Source organism: Gadus chalcogrammus, chromosome 5, assembly GCF_026213295.1.
Source record: "Gadus chalcogrammus isolate NIFS_2021 chromosome 5, NIFS_Gcha_1.0, whole genome shotgun sequence".
NCBI classification, from domain to species: Eukaryota; Metazoa; Chordata; class Actinopteri; order Gadiformes; family Gadidae; genus Gadus; species Gadus chalcogrammus.
This window is the reverse complement of record NC_079416.1, coordinates 18052475-18073293: the sequence shown is the minus strand read 5'-3', so window position 1 is coordinate 18073293 and position 20819 is coordinate 18052475. Positions and strand designations below refer to the sequence as shown.

Here is a 20819-nt window from a genome sequence, read left to right as displayed (position 1 = left end):
TTGCTAGAGGCAGTGCTACTTCCGGCTAAATTAGAAACTAGCAGTTATGACCTTGTGCCCTGGGGCACTGCTTCCCACGACGTAGTGGCAAAAAATGCAGGCAGGGGCGGCCACATGCATTGCGTCTGATTCTGGCCCTGACCGAGATACTCTCACAGCGCCACTTGCAGACCTCTAATCATGCGCCTCTGACAAAGAGAGGGCGCAATGGAAGAAGGCTGAGTGTATCAATATAGATGGTATATGGGTGGGGCCGGAAGGTGAGTCCTATCCTGCCATACTGGCTGTATCCCCATTGTGCAAAGGGGGAATGAAGGGGGGAAGGGGGAATGAAGGCAGCAAGCAATCAACGTTTGTACACAAAGGGCTTCGCAGTTACATGTGTTACCTGTGCCACTAACAATGTTGCCGAAGCCACAATGGCTCACACTTTGTGAATGCAGCAATCAGACAGAATAGCGCGTTTCAAGGAAAAGGTTTGCAACAAACTGTGCCTACCACAGTTTGTTGCAAACCAATTCCTAGAAACGCGCCATTCTGTCTGAAGCACGAGACAAAGGCACCATAAAATCGATGGCAGTGAAAGTGTCGTGCGGAAACGGGCCTCATGGGTACAGGCAATACCGGTCATATGGTAACACATGCGCACAAGAAACTGAGCAAAAAATGGGCTAGGCCCATTCAAGTACCTATTCGGGTGACCCTCCCACACGGGGGAAGGCCCAGTAACAGGACGCGCAACATGAAAAGACCTTTGTGATGGTCAGATGCTCAGATATTGTATAACGTTGTCCTCAACTCTCCGAACAGATACATCGAGGGGTGAAAGAGGCACTCCCAAAACCTGCTACAGGACCCTGAAACCTGTTGACTGGATGGTAGTGCGAGACCTTAGGAGGAAAAATTGGAAACATCGCCAGTTGTCAATATAGTTTAAAAAAATGTCCACTACAATAAAGGCATAATGCATTTGGTAATGCTTCTCTACTGTCTCATATTGCTCGGTTTATCTAATTATCTGCTACAGTCCATCTTGTTAACCGGTACAGTTACTGTTATCTTTCTTCTAATAAGCATAGCTCTTCTGGTCTCTTCAGTTCTGGAAGGTCAGGTGCATATTATGGGCTGAGCAAGCTAGAAGGAGCCATTGTATAACCCCACAACCAAAGTAGATTTATATTTTAAGTTTTAACCCTTATTAGGTATACTGGGCATTTTCTCTTGTTAGATGGCCTGTTCTATGGATTTGTATTCCCCCTTGGTAACAGTGGGCCCTTTCACATTAAGAGCTACGGACACACCAAGGACATGTCTTTACTTATTGGATAATGCAGTTAGGGGGATAGAAAGACAGACGGACAATACATCCCAACATGCACCTCAACTGGTGGTCTACCTCAAGATCTCACTGTAGTTCTATCAAGTGATATTTATATTTATATTTAATTGAATATTTTCATTGTATTTAATGAATGATGGGGAGACACTGACAAACTGAAGAAAACAGGTCACATCTTACAGCGTAACAACAGGTAAGCATCAAAAGATGCTGCAGGTGGATTAAGAAGGGGAGGGTAGGGAATCCTGCACTGAGTCCTGTCTGCCCTTCAGCATGCCAAGCACCCCATCCCCCTACACCACCACCTTACCTGTTCAGTCCAGGGGGGGTCTACACCCAAAAATAGACCAACGTCTATCAGACAAACACAAAAGTAGATTAACACATGCAAACCAGCCAATATTTGTATACTTGTGCATGTGTGTGCGTGTGTGTGTGTGTGTGTGTGTGTGTGTGTACATGCGCCGAGAAAAATAAACCTATTTGCACATGTTTTGCACGACAACACACTTAGTCGCCATGTGCCTTCACAGACTCTATCTTGAAGCATGTAATATACTTGGTCTCAATGTTAAAACAATTGATAGTGCACATGTAGCCACTTCAATGTCGGAACATCAGTAACTTTGAACTCTGAGTTGATGATGTTTTATGTACAATCAATGCATGAGAGAGACTACTGTATAGTAAACACTGCATCACTGCAAGGTAAAACTATGTCACATGTACACAACATTGTATGGCAAAGGAAAATAGTAATGATAGGTTTCAAAGCCAATAAACATGTAATTATAGCTAGTGAGTAAACCAATAGTCATCCTTCTGGTGTTCACTGTATATCCGACAGAGTAAACTCCCTATTGTGTTTGAGGTTATACCCAATGGGAGGCAATGACCGGGGGCAAATGACAACTCATTACCTATTTTCCTTTCTTCACCAGAAAAAAGGACGATTAGATTACAGGCTGCTTCAGACTGTAAATAAATCAAAAAATTATAAAATAAATAATAATATGTCCCCATACTGCTGGAGAGTAGAACGACAGATTCACTGTTTGAAGTTGGTCAGCTGGGGGGGATTTTTGCAAAGGGAGAAGCTCTTCCCTTTCCTTCCACCAATGCAGGAATAAATGAAAAGTGCTTTTACATGCTCCCCTTAAGTGCCTCAGGATATATGGACAAACAAACACAACATTCTCTCTCTCTCTCTCTCTCTCTCTCTCTCTCTCTCTCTCTCTCTCTCGCTCTCTCTCTCTCTCTCTCTCTCTCTCTCTCTCCCCCCCCTCCTCTCTCTCTCTCACTCTCTCTCTCTCTCTCCCCCCCTCCTCTCTCTCTCGCTCTCTCTCCCTCTCTCTCACTCTCTCTCTCTCCCCCCCGCCTCTCTCTCTCTCGCTCTCCCTCTCCCTCTCTCTCTTTCGCTCTCTCTCTCCCTCTCCCTCTCCCTCTCTCTCTCTTTCTCAGAATTATTCCCAATAAATGTTACATAAACACATACTTATACACATACATATGCACAAGCACATACGGTCACAATTTTCTCGCACACACACGGTGTGTTTGTTGGAAACCTTTTTAGAATATGGACTAAGGAAGACATTATTGTTTGTTGCCGTTCCTCCTTTTTCGAAGAAAGAACACCGACTTTTGGGAACACAATATATATATATATATATTTTTTAAACCTGTATACCCATGGCAACCTGATATTCTTCCATTTTCCGAGAGTGTGTGTGTGTGTGTGTGTGTGTGTGTGTGTGTGTGTGTGTGTGTGTGTGTGTGTGTGTGTGTGTTATACATACAAATGCATTGTTATAAAAATGCACAAGCTGAATTTGAAGATCTATTTTTAGGGTTGCTTATTTGGTTAAACCATACGGGGAACCATCTATTGACATGCTGTGACTGAAGAGGTGAGTGGGTGGCATTTCCACTTAAAAGCCAGAGTGTGAATTGTAATGAAGTGAGAGAGCAAAGCGAACGAGAGAAAGAGAACATGGCTCACTAGGAGCAACGGTTGAGCACACAGCAAACTAAAAAAGCAATGAGAATAATTTAAACTGGATTTGTGTTTGTGTGTGTGTGTGTGTGTGTGTGTGTGTGTGTGTGTGTGTGTGTGTGTGTGTGTGTGTGTGTGTGTGTGTGTGTGTGTGTGTGCGTACATGTGTGTGGGTTTTTTGTGGGTTTATTTAGATCATAAGCGAAGAGATAAAGAAAGAAAAGGTAACAGAAGAGACATTCAGAGGGTGAAAGTCTAACTGAGAGAGAGGGAGAGAGAGAGGGTGTGAGAGAGAGAGAGAGAGAGAGAGAGAGAGAGAGAGAGAGAGAGAGAGAGAGAGAGAGAGAGAGAGAGAGAGAGAGAGAGAGAGAGAGAGAGAGAGAGAGAGAGGCAGAGAGAGACAGAGAGAGAGACAGACAGACAAACTGCAGGAAGTATAGAAGTATAGGGTTTGAAAAGGTAAAAAAAAGAAGAAAAGTGTTTTCCTAGTCCCCCTGTTACCCTCCCCCATCGAAGTAAACACGTTTTTAGATTCTTGAAATTATTCCTGTGGAGCTCAGGGCGTTGGGGGGGGGGGGGGGGGGGGGAGATTAAGCTGGCCTTGACAGCAGAGGGCCAGACCAAGCAGTGCAGACACAGCTGACGCTGAGGCTGAGATGTGTGCCAGTGTGTTTCTGAAAACAGGACCAACATAGACACACAGACCATTTTGGATCATGATAATGGAAGTGGGGATACAATCTCAGGTAACAATGTGACCTATTTTGCCCTGTGCATCTCTAATGAAAGTTTGCGTTAGCTAATTCCCAGTAGCACCGTGAGACCATCCTTATCTTGCCCCAATTCATGTTTTCAAATGTGAGATGCAGACCATCTGATGGTCTCACGAGGGAACATTTCCACAGCCGTATTATTCACTCAAATAATTAATTTAATCTATTTGGTATTTTCCCCTTCATAAGTCATTCACTGCTTGATCCCAGCATAATAGCACCCATCAGGTGCTAGCAGTCACCCATCAGGTGGGCATGTCCAAGCATCTCCGGCTAAAAGCGCCAAGACCTCAACCGCACCTGGAGGACAGATCAACGTGAGGTAATCTACACACACGCACACACACACAAACACACTTACCCGCTGCACGTGTTCATCAGGTCGCTTAGATCTCTAATTTTCACCACCGGGGTGTCTGCATCGCTCTCCCCAAGCACCGTGTCCGCTTCTTCAACCTCCTCCTCTTCCTCGGGGTCACTGCATAGGCCTCACAAACGTTACTCAACCAGGTCTTTGAGCTCTCCCTGAGCATACTCCAGGCTTTGGGAAGGGCAGACTATGAGGGATGTGCAGGTATCAATAAACGTTTTTAAGCGGGGATGGCAAGGGGAAACTGTACTGAGGTGATGGAGTGAGATTGAAGCCTATTGTCAATCCGACAATAGTGAGAGGGCAACACAGGTGCATGTTGGGAGATGAAAAGCCAATATATTGCATGGCATAAAAAAATTAAACAATAGCAAGGGAGAAGGAGAAAAACAAATATAGAGTCGGCTTTCATGGAAAAGTATTGAAAGTACAGCCTCCATTCAAGGCGTTTTGCTTTTATTGTATTAGCGACATCTAGTGGAATTTGATTAAATAATTTTTAACATAAAATATATAGGGGATTATCTGAAAACCCTGGGTTGCTAAACTGAAATGATCAAAAGACCTTTAAAATAACAGTTGCATGTAAGGTGTATTAATGGATTTATTATTAAAATTGTAATAGGTTGGCCAATTTTTAAAAGAACACCCACACAAATGTCGATATACACAGTAACACATTTACCTTAACAATACAATTAATTTAAACCAGACAATACGATGATCAAACAATACCAATATGTGTCACTTATCACTGTATGAAAAATTACTGATACAATCGTTGTCTCTCTGTCTCTGCTTCTTTACCACCACGGTGGATTGCGTTTGGGCTCCGTACGTTGCATATCATGTTTTGCTATAGTGCTTCTATTTCAGTGAGTCCATACATATATCAATTAAATGTTAAACAGATTTTTTTATTATGAGATTAATTTACCTGAGGCAATAACATTATTATTATTTTCCGAGTGTAGGAAAATAGGGCATACATACAGACCTATCTAAAATGAATAACTTAACGAGGAGGTAAGAAACAGATAAAAGCACGGATTTATGAATCATGTGTTACATGGCTTAGTCATAAATGGGCAGTAGACCTATAAAAAAGGCACATTAGGGTTTGGTAGTGTGTGGAAGTTGTTTTTCACTCCGGGTACCACTCAAATGATTTATAATACCAAACAGCGCTTCAAGCCAAACGCCTCCAGTCATTCCTCTCCACCCATAACGTAACAAGCAACCCCTCCATAACATCCCACGAGGGCGCAACTTGACACAGCCCAAATTGATTCAGAGATAGAAACAATAGCTGGATCAATTGAGTCCATCCAGGGTTGAATCTTTGATTTCTTCTCTGGTTTGTTTTTGCAGTGTACAGCTGGACACAAATAGGAGCCAAATCATTCAGGTATTGGTCTGGGCGAAGCAAACAAAATGATGGCTAAAAAAATAATAAATATACAAACCTCTACCATGGTGGTTAACCACTGGATATTACCCACACACCGACGGAATTATTTAATTTAAGACACAGCGGCGTTATCATTCTTCTTGTGCGATGTGAAAAGAAAACGGCACCCCTCCCAATCGAAAGTGTCACGCCGCGCTTCTGTTGACATTGTACTTAAGTGCGAAGGGGAACAAACACACATCCCTAGTCCATCTTAAGGTTAGACGACTTGGTGGTTGGTGGTGAGGGCGCCGCCGGCGTCGCGTGCTTGTGGTGAACAGGTACCGTGGCAGGAACCCCCCCGTCATTGTTTACGAGAGCGCCATAAGAGAAGGAACCGCTGTAGTCGGGCTGGATCGCCAGGCCCTGGTCGTGGATAGTCGGCACACCTGGCCAGGTAAAAAAAAACAACAGTGGATAAAAGCAAGACCCGATTCATTTTCATATGAAAACACGGCCGGCGAGGAGATAAGTTTCAAATTGAAAACCTTGATATTCAAATTCAACTCAAATGTGAGGGAAGTAACTTAGGCGCACGCTCACGCGCACACACACACATCCGTTAATATATATACCTACATTTTCTACAGAAGTATATGTTGTGAATAGTTTCTGCAAACCTTTTGCCATATCCATGGTGACGTACGGTTCAAAACTCTTTGGTCTTTTTCTGTTTTTCGTGATGAAGAATACACCCACGAAACAAGCCGAGCACCTGCACACATCCCAAAATAAAGCAGATGAGACATTTAGTCATGGATACATTTCAACATACTACAGTCGTGTATATATATTGTGCATGTATATTAACATTACTCACCCTAACAGGAACATACAGATATGAAGAATGTCTTCATAGTTGAACTCGAGAAAAAACGTAGCCCCTGAATAAATGAGGAGGGCATGGGAATGGAGTGATTAGTGATTATCTTTTGGGACTTGGTAAAATAAGTAAGATATGCAGAGTGCAAGTGCAATATCACTTACCAGCTATCAATGCAAAGCAGGTGGACAGAATGTAGTTAATACTGGCGATCATAGAGGAATCATGCAACTGGCATGCTTCAGAGAGAAATCTAAGTATGAAATGGAAAGAAGAAGAAGAGAAGGGAATATTAGTATAAGTGCACAAGCGCATGCTGCATCGTCAAAAGCACTTGTCAAAGTCTTGCCAAGAAACCAGTTCCTGTATGTGTGGTCTTAAATTCTCACGTCCTTTGTGCCAAACCATGTTCTTATTTCTGCTACATGCAATGCATATTGCGGTCATTCCTCTTTTCCCTCGCACCTCAACGTTGATCTTCAATAGCCACTCACCTGGCTTGAAATGCCACAGAGGCCACCATACAGACAAACATGACATAGAAGATGGGGTAGGTGAGCTGCATGGTGCCTTCGAACGTCAGGACCAGCATGCCTGACACTGCCTTCACAGTGATCACTGTGACTGAACCTGTGGGAAAAAGCAGAAAAGAAACAACCGATACCAACACAAAAACATATGTCGAGTCACATGTCGTCACAATGCTTTTCTTATTAACCCATTATCAGTTACAGTGTTGAAGGAGTGCTTAATCCGCACATATTCAATGACCCTCCCTGATGAGAAGTCTTATAAATAGAGCGCTAAAGCTTTTCGAAAATCCATTGGAGAAAGGAAGAAAGCTTGAGAAGGACCACACACAAGAGTAGATACAAATTAAGTAGTATGAAAAAAATGTCTTCTGGAGGCAACAAAAAATCTGGAGACCAATTCTCGACAAATGGTCAACAACCCATCAAAAGTGAATGGACTTTTTACATCTAATTTTCTTGAGAGGATGTGATATGGTGTATTATATTCACATTTATTCGTGATCACTTTTGTATCCAATATCAGTTTTTTTACTGTAAAAAAAAGAAAATAATTTTTCCTCAACAATATATAAGAAGGTGAAGATTCATCTTTTATTTCAAATGGGTTTCTTTCTAACTCTGTTTGGTGCTTGTTCTATTATAAATTATTTGTTGACTGTACGTAACGTTATCAAGACTCTATTAGTATCACAGACTGCTGCCAGTGTAGTGTATGTAACATGATGTAGTGTAGTCTTAAGAATTCTAATAGATAAATAATGGACGCAAATACACACTGCTAAGTACCAAGCTTCTTTCCGTTCCATCCTCAAGCCGCAGTCGATATAAACATCAGTCTAGACTGTAATCCCATAGAGGGTCTTGCTGTTTTGTAGGTGTGTTTTGGTTGCGTTCATGTGTATGTGAGATGCTGAGGATTTACCCAGCAGCGCGACCAGGAGCAGAATCACCGCGAGGTAGTTAGCGTTCCGCTGTCGATAGTAGTACAACAGCAGGCAGAACATGATGATCTCAAGGAGCTGTCGATCAAAAACAAAAACACATCAATATCGGATGGTCAATTATCTTACAACCAGAGAAAAACCCTCCTGTGAGAGTTTTCATTAGCAGTCTAGGGTCATTGAGATTTCCTTCATTGCATTTACTCATACTTGTCTGTATAAAAAATATATAAATGCCTTAAAGTATACAGTATAGGTTTGATACATGACTTTACTTTTTTCATATTTATTACATGGCTTCATTGAATGCCCAATTCTAAATAGTAAATAATGTCTTTCTGAGGTCTGTTCTTTTTAAATAAACCATTATTATGAATAACCGACCGTTGCTGTGGACGCAGTACTCCAACCGTAGAATCAAACAGATTTATTTTAAGCAAAAGCAATAAGACGTAAGACAAATCTATTGTCATTCGTTGTCATTATATTTTGCGTAAAATTATTGATTTCTTTAGCAAGTCGACGTTTAATAAGCAGGATAATCTCATAGTTCGTCTCATAACTCATCTCATAGTTAGTCTGAGAACACATCTCATAGACAGTCTCATAATAACTCATCTCATAGGACAGTCTCATAGCTTGAGTTGAACGATTATGAATGCAACAGAAACAGTCAACTGGCGATTACTATAAATGACCTCACCAGATATAAGAGCACAGGCCATCCCACGATGTGCTTCACAATGTTCTCCGCTTGAAGTTTCTCATGAGAGTTGGGTCCAAACGTCAGAAAGAGGTACGTCCCGCCGATGGTGCTGATACAGCCCAGGAAGGAGAGCCCAAACCGTCCTGGGATAAACAGATGAGATGTGTGTTTTATGGATTATGTGAAGAGAACACATTCGATATATTGTAGTTGAAAACTTTGCTAAATGCAAGCAGTTGCTAACCCACATAATCAATAATGCAGGAAATTAATACAAAATCCAAGTCAATTTACAACTCATTGATATATAAAAATGGATCAAATATCGAACAAAATTTGCTTGTATTACCTAATAAAATCAGTTAATACAAGCAAATGCCAACCCACTTCCTTATTTAAAAAATCTGTTAATTCAAAAGAACTCACTTCCTTATTACTAAAGAAACAAGGTAGGAAGGAAATACATTTTACAAGTCAGTGACACTTTAACTATCCAGCATTGATATCTCTTATACAACATCATTTGTTGTATGTCATCTATTATTGTGTCAGTTTTCTTTTAAACACGTGAGAGTTATGCAGACTTACTGAAAAACTCCTTTGGCTTTGACTTTTCTCTCAAAAATATGAGACCTAAAATAGAGCTTGCTGAAAGAACGAAAAGGTTAAATCAGCTGTTGAACCTTCAACTTTATGGCAATATGATTTAAAAAAAACCACAAAACATTTACTTAAGACAGACACGCCATTGAGAGGTGCCACCAGAGAGATTGGGGCAAAGGCATATGAGAAAAAGTTGGCCCCTTCTCCTAAGCAGGTCAGGATCAAACCACACCACCAGGTTTTAGTACGATAGAAGGCACGTGGGTCCTTGTTTCCAGCCAGCGTCAGGTGGCTGTATTTCTGTCAACAGAAAAAACACACAAGTCAAATAAAACAAAATAACAATTATGACCTTAAATGTAAATATAAATTGTATGTAAATTTATACCTGGGGTGGTATTAAGGTTATGAAAAGAAAAATAACGGCTACCATATGGTCAATAAGCCGTGTGTTAGCTTGTTACTCATTGCACTAGACTTCTGTGACATACACAAACATTGACTCAAGATTTTGCATATACCAACACTTTTCCCTGTCCCTTCCCCCTACATGCTGGGCGACATACCTGAACACATAATGAAATGCTGACTAGAACATTCCCAAAAATAGCAAGCAATGTCCCGATGAGATTGTCCTGAGGAGAAAATAAAGGGGATTCACTGAATGAAACATTGACATAGTTATTGTATCAATTATACGTTTGATCATGGTTAAGAGCTTTGCAGACTATAACAAGCTGTGAAACATTTAGCGACTACAAAATATTGATTAACGGTGTTACAGAGAGTGACTGATCGGATCGTGTTCCTGGGTAACTACATTTGATTGCTGTCAAAACAAAGAGCCTTGCTTAGGTCATCATTTGATGCTTACCGTATATGACTTCATAATATCTCGTCTGTACGCCAGATCTTCCATAATTTTGACGTAATAATCTCTAGTTGTTAATGGTAATCAAACATTGCAATTGACCATTCCCCATTGCGTTGCTCAGCCTTTTCCTCGAGTTTCAATGGTTTCGACCTGTCGATTACTTCATTACGATGATCGCCATCTTCGGGCCACTGTATTTCCGGATATGGCTTCAGGCCACGCCTTCCAGCTGTACTTTATTGAAAAGGCGTGGGCTAAGAGGAATTTGTCAATTCATATTTAGTGTGTTTTTCCGGTGCCGGAAGTATTGTATATTATTGTATTGTGTATTGTAATTGTGTATACTATACTCCTTGTAATCCGGTGGGATGGGCCACTTGTGTGGCATGACACGGATATAAACATCATCATCATCCTCATGTGGGGCTTTACAATAAACCAAATATTTACTATCCACACCATGACGATTCTTAATAAGCTGTGAAATTACCATATTGTGATTTCCCTGCAAGTAAGCAATGCCCAATTTTTTTAAAACGTAACGGTTGATACAGCAGTAATTAAGTTGTTGTATTTTTTACAATCTATGTTTGCATTGTCGTTGTTATTATAAAAATACATCCATGTGCCTACAGCACCTCACCTTATTTCCCGTGACATCCGTATAATTATAGCTGGGCGTTACTGTGGACAAATCCTCCCTCTCCCAAATGTTAGAATTACAATGCTACTGAATCAAGTCAAAAATTAGGGCGAATGCAATTCTATTGTGATACAAATCACTGGATATGTGTTGTCGCTGAGTCACTTTTTCCGTAGCGAGTCGTGAAAGAAAGTCATAAATGCCAGTTTGGGGTGGGACCCATGGTTAATTGTCCTGATATTCATTTTAACATTGATAAGTTGTTGTTTCACCCACCAAACGAATTGGTCGTACAAAATATACTTTTTTGTATTTTTAAGATAAGACTAAATTTGTTGATAATACTTTTAGAAACCAAGACTACATTTTTTTTAAAATAAATAACATTCACAGTTGTTCAGTCTATCTTTCCGCCAATAGAGGGAGTCAAGCTACAACATTACAACAGGGTCGTGGATGAGCGGAGACTTTACAGCGAAGAAACGACAGGTGCATGAGAAGGAAAACGTGCTCTCCCTAGCGTTTATAAAAAAAAAGATTATACACCTTTGATAAAGATTAATAACCTTTAAGGAAAGGCATTGGACGGATTTCAAAAAATCTATATAGACCTGCTCCTTTTTTACTTAATTAGATTACAATTCATGATAATGTAATTTCCTGATGGTATGGATTACTATCAATACATTTCCCTTAAATAGCATTCTAGGCCTACATTTTGCAGACTACGTCAATTTTATTTTTGGCTGTTTGGTCTCAATCCCACAGCGCATGTTTGCATGTGTCCACAATACCACCTGTGTCCCCAACTCCACACCACACCCGTAATAGTGCAGTATAGTTTCTGGATTAGACATTATGCAGACAGTAAGGCAACTGAAATATTGGACAGGTTAATTAGATGATGGAACATTGATGAATAAACTGAAATAAAACATACAATTAAAACCTTATGTAATCAATTGTTCCAATTGTATCACTTCATAAATTCTTGTTAAGATTTTTGTGGTTGTTAATAATCCTATTTGCGATTTGTCTCCTTAAGCAGCATTGTAACAGCAACTATTTTTTACTATGCTTCAAACTTTTTTCGAAGTGACTTGTGACATGAGCTGTTGGAATGAGCTGTGTCATTATGGACGCTAGATGTTTATCACACAGACACTGATTGCAGGTCAGAGACCATTGAAGAGGTAAATATGTGCTGTAAATAGATGGTGCTTCTCCCCAAGGGGCCTAGAGTAGGATTTAAGCCGTATTAATACATCTTCTGAAAACCTAAGCGAGATTCTTATACCTAACATACATTTCTGAGACTATGCAATGTCAAATCAGAAGACTAAAAAAATAAGTCTGAATTAATGTAAAGTCAAATAACGACAAAGAAAAAGCACACAAACTCTTTAAAAATGTCCACATAATATCCTTCATTTATTCATCCTTCTGATAGTAATAAAAACAAAAAGTGGACCAAACATTTCTGCAGGTTGACTGGTCTGGACCAGTGCCCCCCGAGTGATTCAGTCTGCATGGTCACTACACGTCCCCTCCCTTCAGGCCATCCTGCAATGTAGACAGACCTGTTTGCCGCCACCTGTGATTGCATTTGGCTTGATGTGGGTTTGTTTTGTGTGTTTGTGTTTGGTCTCTGTGTGTGCGTCTGTATGTGTGTGTGTGTGTGTGTGTGTGTGTGTGTGTGTGTGCTGTGTGTGCTGTGTGTGTGTGTGCGTGCGTGTGCATGTGCGTGTGCGTGTGTGTGTGTGCGTGCGTGCGTGCGTGCGTGTGCGTGTGCGTGTGTGTGTGTGTGTGTGTGTGTGTGTGTGAGCCTGTATATAAAGGTAAGATTAGTCGGATAAGTGACTAGAATGAATGATAAACAGTTGGAACAATCTGGTCATCTCACCTAACTTTCACCTGGAGAAAAAATCCTACCTTTCCATAGCAGCAGCAACCAAAAACACAAGAGAGTGAACTGTGGTGAAATTGTCTACCCATATGCTATAGCCTCTTGTCCTTTGCACTGTGACACCTTTGGCCTCAAATAAAAGGCCACAAATAACTTGATCAGAATGAATATTGATGTACCTCACTAGCTGCTTTCTAACCAGTAGGACAAAACTAACACAATCTGCAGAGCTACATGCTTTGTCACCACTCTCCTTGCGATGCACCTCCATCTTGCCCATTAGGCTATGGCTGTCATTTTTTTTGCGTGGGTGCAGGCCACTCTCCTCATTGGAATGTTTGAACGTTGGTAGCAAGTGCCACAGTGTACTTAATATCTGGCAGGCCGGTTTTAGAAAAGCAAACCAACCAGCAAATCTGTCAGATGAGATCGTAATGACTGAAGAATGCACGTACGTTATTCATTTCACCGAAGCAAGGAACCATGTAACAGGAAGTCAGCGCTCTCTTGTCTCGGAGAAAGACAAGAACTCTGCGTGCAGGGTTATCTTAACATGATATTCGGTTGGCCTGTCCAAACTTGTCCCTGGTGAACACTCCTAATCGCTTTAGACAATGTGTGACAATGACCATATTATAAAGAATGTTTTCGGGTTATTTTTCAACAAATGGGAATGCTGATCTCTGATATCTGGCATTCGGTGTTAGTCGCAGCCTTATTGGCAGTAGGCCTACTGAATAAAAAAAAAGAAGACATTTGACCACAGAATATTGACATTGTTTTACGTTAAATATTTTCCCAATATTACTTCATTTTATTGTATGTTTGCTTTAGATTCCTGCTAAATCTTAAATACATTGCACTTTCTACAATGCCTTTTTTTTTTTAACTTTGCCCATGTTCTCTTTTATTCATACTTTATTGTATGACGATGATTTTTCTATGTGAAGCACTTTGAGTCTGCCTCGTGTATGAAAAGCACTTGCCCCTGCCAGAGCTCAATAACTGCAATCCACTGAAACTCTCATTATAACACACTTACAACCCTTAAAATGTATATCGCTTTGGCCGAATGAAGGAAGCAATGTCGATTTACCTGACAATTTAATCTGGAGAGATAATTGTGGAACAGTTTATCATAATTTGAGATTGTTGTCAGTGAATAGGCAATGACGTCTTTGTCTTAAGCAAGCCTAAAACTGAAAAAGATCTCGAGGTTATTAATTGTATATCTAACAGATTAGGTAGGTCTGTACAATTGGATGTGAACTCAAACTCAAACCTTTGATTGTTATATTTTTCTAATTTATAATAGGTTTGATCTAATCTCCAATCGACCATGTCAAAATAAATCAAAGCATTATATTTTGTGATATCAAGAGGCATTGTTATGAGAGCGCTCTCTCTTAACCAGAAACGAGAAGAGTAAATTAACTCAGTTTCAACTATTGACCCTGCCATGCTGGCTAGATTACACACAACTGCCAAAATGATGTTGTGGAATTTAAGTGTCTTTATTTGCATGGCATATGCTTTGGTCTTTCTGTGGTATAATTCTCTACTTTGCACCTTGTAGAAGAAATCAAATGTTGGTGTGTTTTTGTGTGTGTGCGTGTGTGTGTGTGTGTGTGTGTGTGTGTGTGTGTGTGTGTGTGTGTGTGTGTGTGTGTGTGTGTGTGTGTGTGTGTGTGTGTGTGTGTGTGTGTGTGTGATTGTGTGTGTTGCATGGTTAGATTTATTTAGTGTAAGGTATTTAATTATATGCTAAGGTGAGTGGGTGTACCCTGGTTGGAACGTTCTGCAGTTGTGATGGCGGATAGTTGGTGTTTGTGTGTGACAGCTACAAGTCTCTATGAGAGGTGGTCTGTGTTAGTGGGTTTATTTCTTTGTTTGTGTGTGTGTGTCTGTTCACACTTGTACGTACAGTACATGTGTGTGTGTGTGTGTGTGTCTGTCTATTCACACTTGCAATTGTATGGGTTGAATAGTTTGTATGTGTGTGTGTGTGTGTGTGTGTGTGTGCGCACACAAATGTGTTTCTTTATGTGAGTGTGTGTGTGTGTGTGTGTATATGTTTGTATGCGTTTGTGTGCATGTGTGCATGTCCATTTACCCTTGTAATTGTGTCTGAGAGAGAATGTGTGCATGCGGTTAGTGTAGATGTTAACGTGTGTGTGTGTGTGTGTGTGTGTGTGTGTGTGTGTGTGTGTGTGTGTGTGTGTGTGTGTGTGTGTGTGTATGAATTGTGTATTTTATGAACGCAGCCTTCAAGCTCTGTGTCTGTCTGGTGGGGGGGCATGACCTCAGTCGCGGATGAATGAAGACAACTTCATCCAGTCTGCCTGTCTGTCTGTCTGTCTGTCACCCTCAAATGCAGCTCTTCCTTCAGAGGCGAGAGAGAGAGAATCAGCCCTCATCTGAAACCAGAGGAGTAAGAATAGAGAAGGAGTTGGGGAACAAAGCCTTTCTAATTCTCCTTTTTTTTCCTTCTTCTTCTTCTTCTTCTTCTTCTTCTTCTTCTTCTTCTTCTTCTTCTTCTTCTTCTTCTCTCGTTGTCTTTGGTTGTTCTTTCATATTTTAGCACTCAGTAATCACGCCACCTTGTAAGCTCTAGATTCAGGTTAGACTTGTTGCAAGAGACAACTTCCATCCACCTCCGCCTCCTCCTCCCTCCTCCCTCTTCCCTCACCCCCAGCCCCGTCCTACCCCTGTCCCACCCCCTTCCTCCCATAAAGTCCAGGACTCAGTTCACACCACAGTCTGGTGCTTCTTTTGAGCCTTTGACAGGCCGCATTTGTCTTTAAGGCATGTCCTTCTCTCCCTCTCACCCGCGCCTATAGAGTCTGTCATCTCCTCCTCTCCTTCTCCCCTCGCCTCCTCCCTCCCTCCCTCCCTCCTCCCTCCCCCCCTCCCTCCCTCTCTAGCGGCAGGTGAATTGTTCCAGCGGGGCTGTGAGTCACGCACTAGCAGGTGAATCTCTCTTCCTGGTTGGCACCCTCTCCGCAACATGTCTCTCAACCACACTAAACAAAATTAATGAATACACATTTCTGTGTATACATTTGCTATCTATACATATAAAGTTGTCGAGAGATATAAACATAGAGATAGATATATAGATGTATAAAAATAAAGATAGATGCATAGATATATGTTTGCATATATAAAAATGATAACATCATTCTTAAATTACATGTGCGTGTGCATACATTCTCTGCATGGATAGCCCGCAGTGGCAATACAACCCCTAATCCTGGCTGTGAACATATCATGCCCTACTATAGGGCTAGACAGGGCCACCTCTCTACATTTTACTCTTCTATGTAAATCGCTCTGTGACGTACCATCAACCACCGTCATTCTTTTTTCAACCTCTGTTGATTTATTCAAATACCGTGTTATGAGCCAAAACAATCAAAGATCAGATCTGCAGAAAGATTGCTACTTATTATGTTGGATAATGCTTTAATTGGCTCCCGTCCTGCACGTGAGTCATTTTGGATTAAAAAGCTCCGGGCAAATTACTAAAAGCAAAGCAATGTTATTCATCATGAAGAAATTGATTGATTCGTGTCACGGCCTGGCGCCCGGGATCAGCAAGACCTGTGGTCACAGTTCGCCTCCTCAGTACGTCAATCCCCTGTGTTCTCCCCAGTCTCGGTGTAGCGTGGACCCGCCCTGCGACGGAGTGCCTGGGTGCGTTGTGATTCCTTCAGGAGGCTGAAGAGAATAGGAGCGCGTGGTTCCACCAATTCTCGACGAGCCTGGACACGCAGAGCGAAACTGGGTGGAAAGGACGAGTGAGAGGAAATGGGTGAGAGAGAGATCGGTGAAGGCGGGGGGGGAGGTTGGGAGGAAATGTAATTAAATATTTATTTATCTATCCATCTGTAAGGGTGCCAAGATGTGTTGATCTTAACCTCGAACATATCTGGTGTTCCCTCTCACAACACGGGGGAAAAAAAACACTGAGAAGTGACAAGATGCACGATAAAGACAATGATAGGAGCTGTGTGTGTGTCTGTCTGTGTGTGTGTGTGTGTGTCTGTGTCTGTGTGTGTGTGTGTGTCTGTGTGTGTGTGTGTGTCTGTGTGTGTGTGTGGGTGTGTGTTGTGTGTGTGTGTGTGTCTGTGTGTGTGTGTGGGTGTGTGTTGTGTGTGTGTCTGTGTGGGTGCGTGTCTACACAACAACAGTACACCTGTGTTCCTGAGCCATCAAGCCGAATCTCTCTCTCTCTCTCTTTCTCTGTCTCTCTCTCTCTCTCTTCTCTCTCTCGCTCTCTCGCTCTCTCTTCTCTCTCTCGCTCTCTCACTCTCCCTCTCTGTCTCTCTCTCTCTCTCTCTCTCTCTCTCTCTCTCTCTCTCTCTCCTCTCTCTCTCTCTCTCGCTCTCTCTTCTCTCTCTCGCTCTCTCGCTCTCTCACTCTCCCTCTCTCTCTCGCTCTCTCTCTGTCTGTCTCTCTCTCTCTCCACTAAAGAGGGCTCGATACTGAACTCCTGGTGAAGGTGGTCCGGGCATGTTCTCAGTTCCCACCTTTCTCCGGGATGATGATGTAACAGCCCCTGGAAAGCTGTCCTCCTCCACTATCCCACGGGAATGGCACCACTCATCCATAGAGAGAAAAGGGGGAAGAAAAGGTCTATGAGTCTGTGTGTGTTTTTGGTGGGGTCGGGTGCTGGATGAAAAGAGGAGGAAAAGTGTTGGGAAAAGAGGCTGATCCCAAAGAAGGGTTCAGATGTTTATCGCTGCAACCGCAAAACTATGATGTTGATGAAGATGACAGGGAATTTAAGTATAGACCAGACCCAACAAGTCCGGCCCTCATCGCCTTTAGTTTCCACTTGACTTTTGACCCCCCCCTACAACCACAGAAGCGTCTGTCTCTCCTACTGTCTCTACCAATGTAACCTTTTGTGATTTACACAAACACACGGACACACAGACACACAGACACAGACACACACACACACACACACAAACATACACACACACACAAATAAAGATAGAAGAAGAGATACAAGAAAGAATGAATATGTGTGTAGAATCAACCAGATTCTACAGCTATGGGTGATGCTATTGGCTTGCATCGTGGAACAATATGAGTCTTGATGTATCCACAGCTGCCTGGCCCTCTTTTGCACACAGTATTTCTCTCTGGAGGCTATTTGAGTGTGATTGTTAGGTAGCATTCTTCCCAAAGGGCCAGCAAAGCTCGAGGGTAGGGGTGGATGGAATTTTCTGCTGTCAGATCTTTTACTTGAACTAATGTTTATGAGAACTTTGACGTGGACTGTTTTTTATTCCAAGAAAAGAACGTTTGCAATTCCGTTTTTTTTTATGAAGTAGACTGTAATCTATGGCCTGAAATATCCCCGTATTCAAAAAACGAATGCAGTTCAATTCATCAGAGTAGGAGCTGACTGCAGTTCCTGGTTTGTATGCTGTTGTAGATAAGACAGCCCTAGGGCTAAACAATAAATACGTCTTCAGTTTTTTTCTCTCAGGGCATGAAACCTGATATGTAAATGAGCTTTATATTTGTCCCCACTTAGGGTGGGTGCGTATGTGTGTCGTCCCGTGTGTCTCTCTCTCTCCCTTTCTTACAGGCTACCTTTCTTAACCCCTGTGCGAAGTGCAGATGTGTATGCATTAGTTGCGCATGCATCTGTTCTTAGTCTGCATTGCACTTAGTGGGCTTAGCCCGGGATCCAGCAGATTATGGTGCGTGGGCTAGTGGCTCAGCCATTGAACCAAGTCAAGGTTTGTATTTATCGACAACTGAAGCATGTCTTACAAATCACACCTGATATTACACCCTGGCCTCAACGTAAGATGTTCTTAATCTATAAGAGCTAGGAATTAAAGCCCTGTTAAGGTAAATCTTCACAATTACCCATTTGTCTTCTCGGCTGTAGTTCTCTGCATTTTTTTATTCAGAAGTGTGATATGATAGAATTCAGTGGACTAGTGTTAGAGTTATGTGAGAGCACTCAATGGGAAGGATTATCACCTCTTTCTGCCTCGCGCGTGTGTGTGTGTGTGTGTTTAGGGGGGAAACATGTTTGTGTGTCTGATGTTTTGTGTGGGTGTGTGTGGGGGCGTTCCTGCTCAGTGTGTGTGTGTGTGTGTGTGTGTGTGTGTGTGTGTGTGTGTGTGTGTGTGTGTGTGTGTGTGTGTGTGTGTGGGTGGCACACGTCCTCATAACACCCATCTCTCATTGTTCAGCTTTATCTCACTATGCTTCTCAGCGGTATGCTTCACTGTGGACCACAAACAAAACAACCGCACACACATCGCCAGACTGCCAAACTCAACACTGAAACAAAGTGATTGCATCTCTCAGAAATGACTTCACGCACAAACACAAAGAGGACCTGAGTGTTAACTCAACGGGAGCCTCCTCCACTATCTAGAGCACATTTGGTATGTGTCTAAGGCTCCTGTACGCGACCAAATGATTCAATAATAATAATAATGATATTATAATAATGATTTCATTCATAATTTCACAAAGGACTAAGCCTGCAGCTACCACCGAACATGTGCTTAGAGACGTGTACACCTTATTAAGATGTTATGTTACTAAACATAACATGTAAGTCTTATGTTATGGAAGACTTACATGTTTGTGGCACAACATGTGAACCATGTGAAGAACTGTGAGATCCTCCTTTTTATTTTATTGTCCCCTCTCACTGCCCCATGGTCACCTATTCGGCTGCCATGGCTGGTTGTCTAAAACCAGTTTCTGCTCCTTCTGCCCCCCCCCCCCACCCCATCCCCTCCCTCTGAATCACCCCCAACTCCTCACCTGTCCTCCCCCACGACTTAGGGTTGGGGGGCGTGATGGCTATGTGGTTTCTGGGAGTGGCAGCCCCTGTTAGAAAAGGGGGGCTTTGGATGGTCCTTTCCTCATAGGCTGTTGGAGCCTCTCGCATGTCTAGACCTAACAAAGTGACAGCAGGTTCTTAGGGGGAGAGAGAATTGGTCCCCCCACCAATTCACAAATGTGACTTTGCTAAGACTATGTGTGTGGACAAACAAATAGTCCACAGACCCTAACCTAACTCTAACCCTAACCCTTACCCTAACCCTAACCTTAACTAACCCTAACCCTAACCCTAACCTTAACTAACCCTAACCCTAACCCTAAACCTATAGACACACATGCACTCACTCACACCAAAGAATTCGTTTAAATTATTTTTTCCGCTAATGCAGTTAAGACCACTTATAAATGAGCATCCCAAAACGATGGGGTTGCTTCAAATGAGTGTGGCTTTATGCAAAACAGTCACAATATGCTGAGATTTTATGGATGAAATGTTTTTGTTGTTTGTTACGTAAGGTGATGCCATGAGAAATATAGCTTACTATGTAAGAGATGTATCAGGTTGGATAGGCGTTAAGTTATGCATGTCATGGATCTCTTGTTATGATGAGAAACACAATTGAGTGCCCATCTCAGTGCCGTTTTTTTTTTGTGACTTTCTTGAGAAAAACAAGGAGATACGGGGGATTGATGATGTCAGTCATTAGTTATAAGTTATAGCTACGCTTATATATGCTATAAGTAAGTAATGTCAGCACATTAGCTATAAGGTACGCACTTTGTTGGGCTTACCTTATTAGGTGCCTCTAGCATGTTCTCACCCTGAAGAAGAAAGCGGAATAGTTTGAAGGTGAAATGCTACAGGAGTTGTGTATGCCTTCCCCAGGCCTGTGATAGACATTCCTCCCTGACGACAAGCTAAGCATGGAGGGAAAGAGTGCTTTACTTCAGAGGATGTGAATAAACAATCATCGATTTCTTTATAAATGTATATTTTTGCTGTGGTCATCTCTATGTAAATCTACGCTTCG

At 41.9% G+C, this 20819-nt stretch overlaps 1 protein-coding gene across 1 annotated transcript; it reads right to left on the bottom strand.

Annotated features, from left to right (window-relative positions):
* Window positions 1-5286: 5286 nt before the first annotated feature.
* Window positions 5287-10627, bottom strand: nipal3 (NIPA like domain containing 3). The gene is made up of 11 exons (XM_056591102.1): window positions 10409-10627; window positions 10101-10169; window positions 9663-9834; window positions 9520-9579; window positions 8929-9074; window positions 8207-8303; window positions 7246-7381; window positions 6916-7004; window positions 6749-6812; window positions 6549-6643; window positions 5287-6317 (listed from the first exon to the last, which is right to left on the bottom strand). The coding sequence occupies exons 1-11, from the start codon at window positions 10451-10453 to the stop codon at window positions 6133-6135; spliced, it is 1158 nt and encodes a 385-aa protein (XP_056447077.1). The 5' UTR covers window positions 10454-10627; the 3' UTR covers window positions 5287-6132.
* Window positions 10628-20819: the final 10192 nt, after the last annotated feature.

Bases quoted from the DNA above. Each gene is read 5' to 3' on its own strand.
- nipal3 (XM_056591102.1), bottom strand. From the start codon at position 10,453: ATGGAAGATCTGGCGTACAGACGAGATATTATGAAGTCATATACG. The intron at 10,170-10,408 runs GTAAGCATCAAA...TTTTCTCCTCAG, and splicing joins ATATTATGAAGTCATATACG to GACAATCTCATCGGGACATT. The intron at 8,304-8,928 runs GTGAGGTCATTT...TTTGATCGACAG, and splicing joins GGCCTGTGCTCTTATATCTG to CTCCTTGAGATCATCATGTT.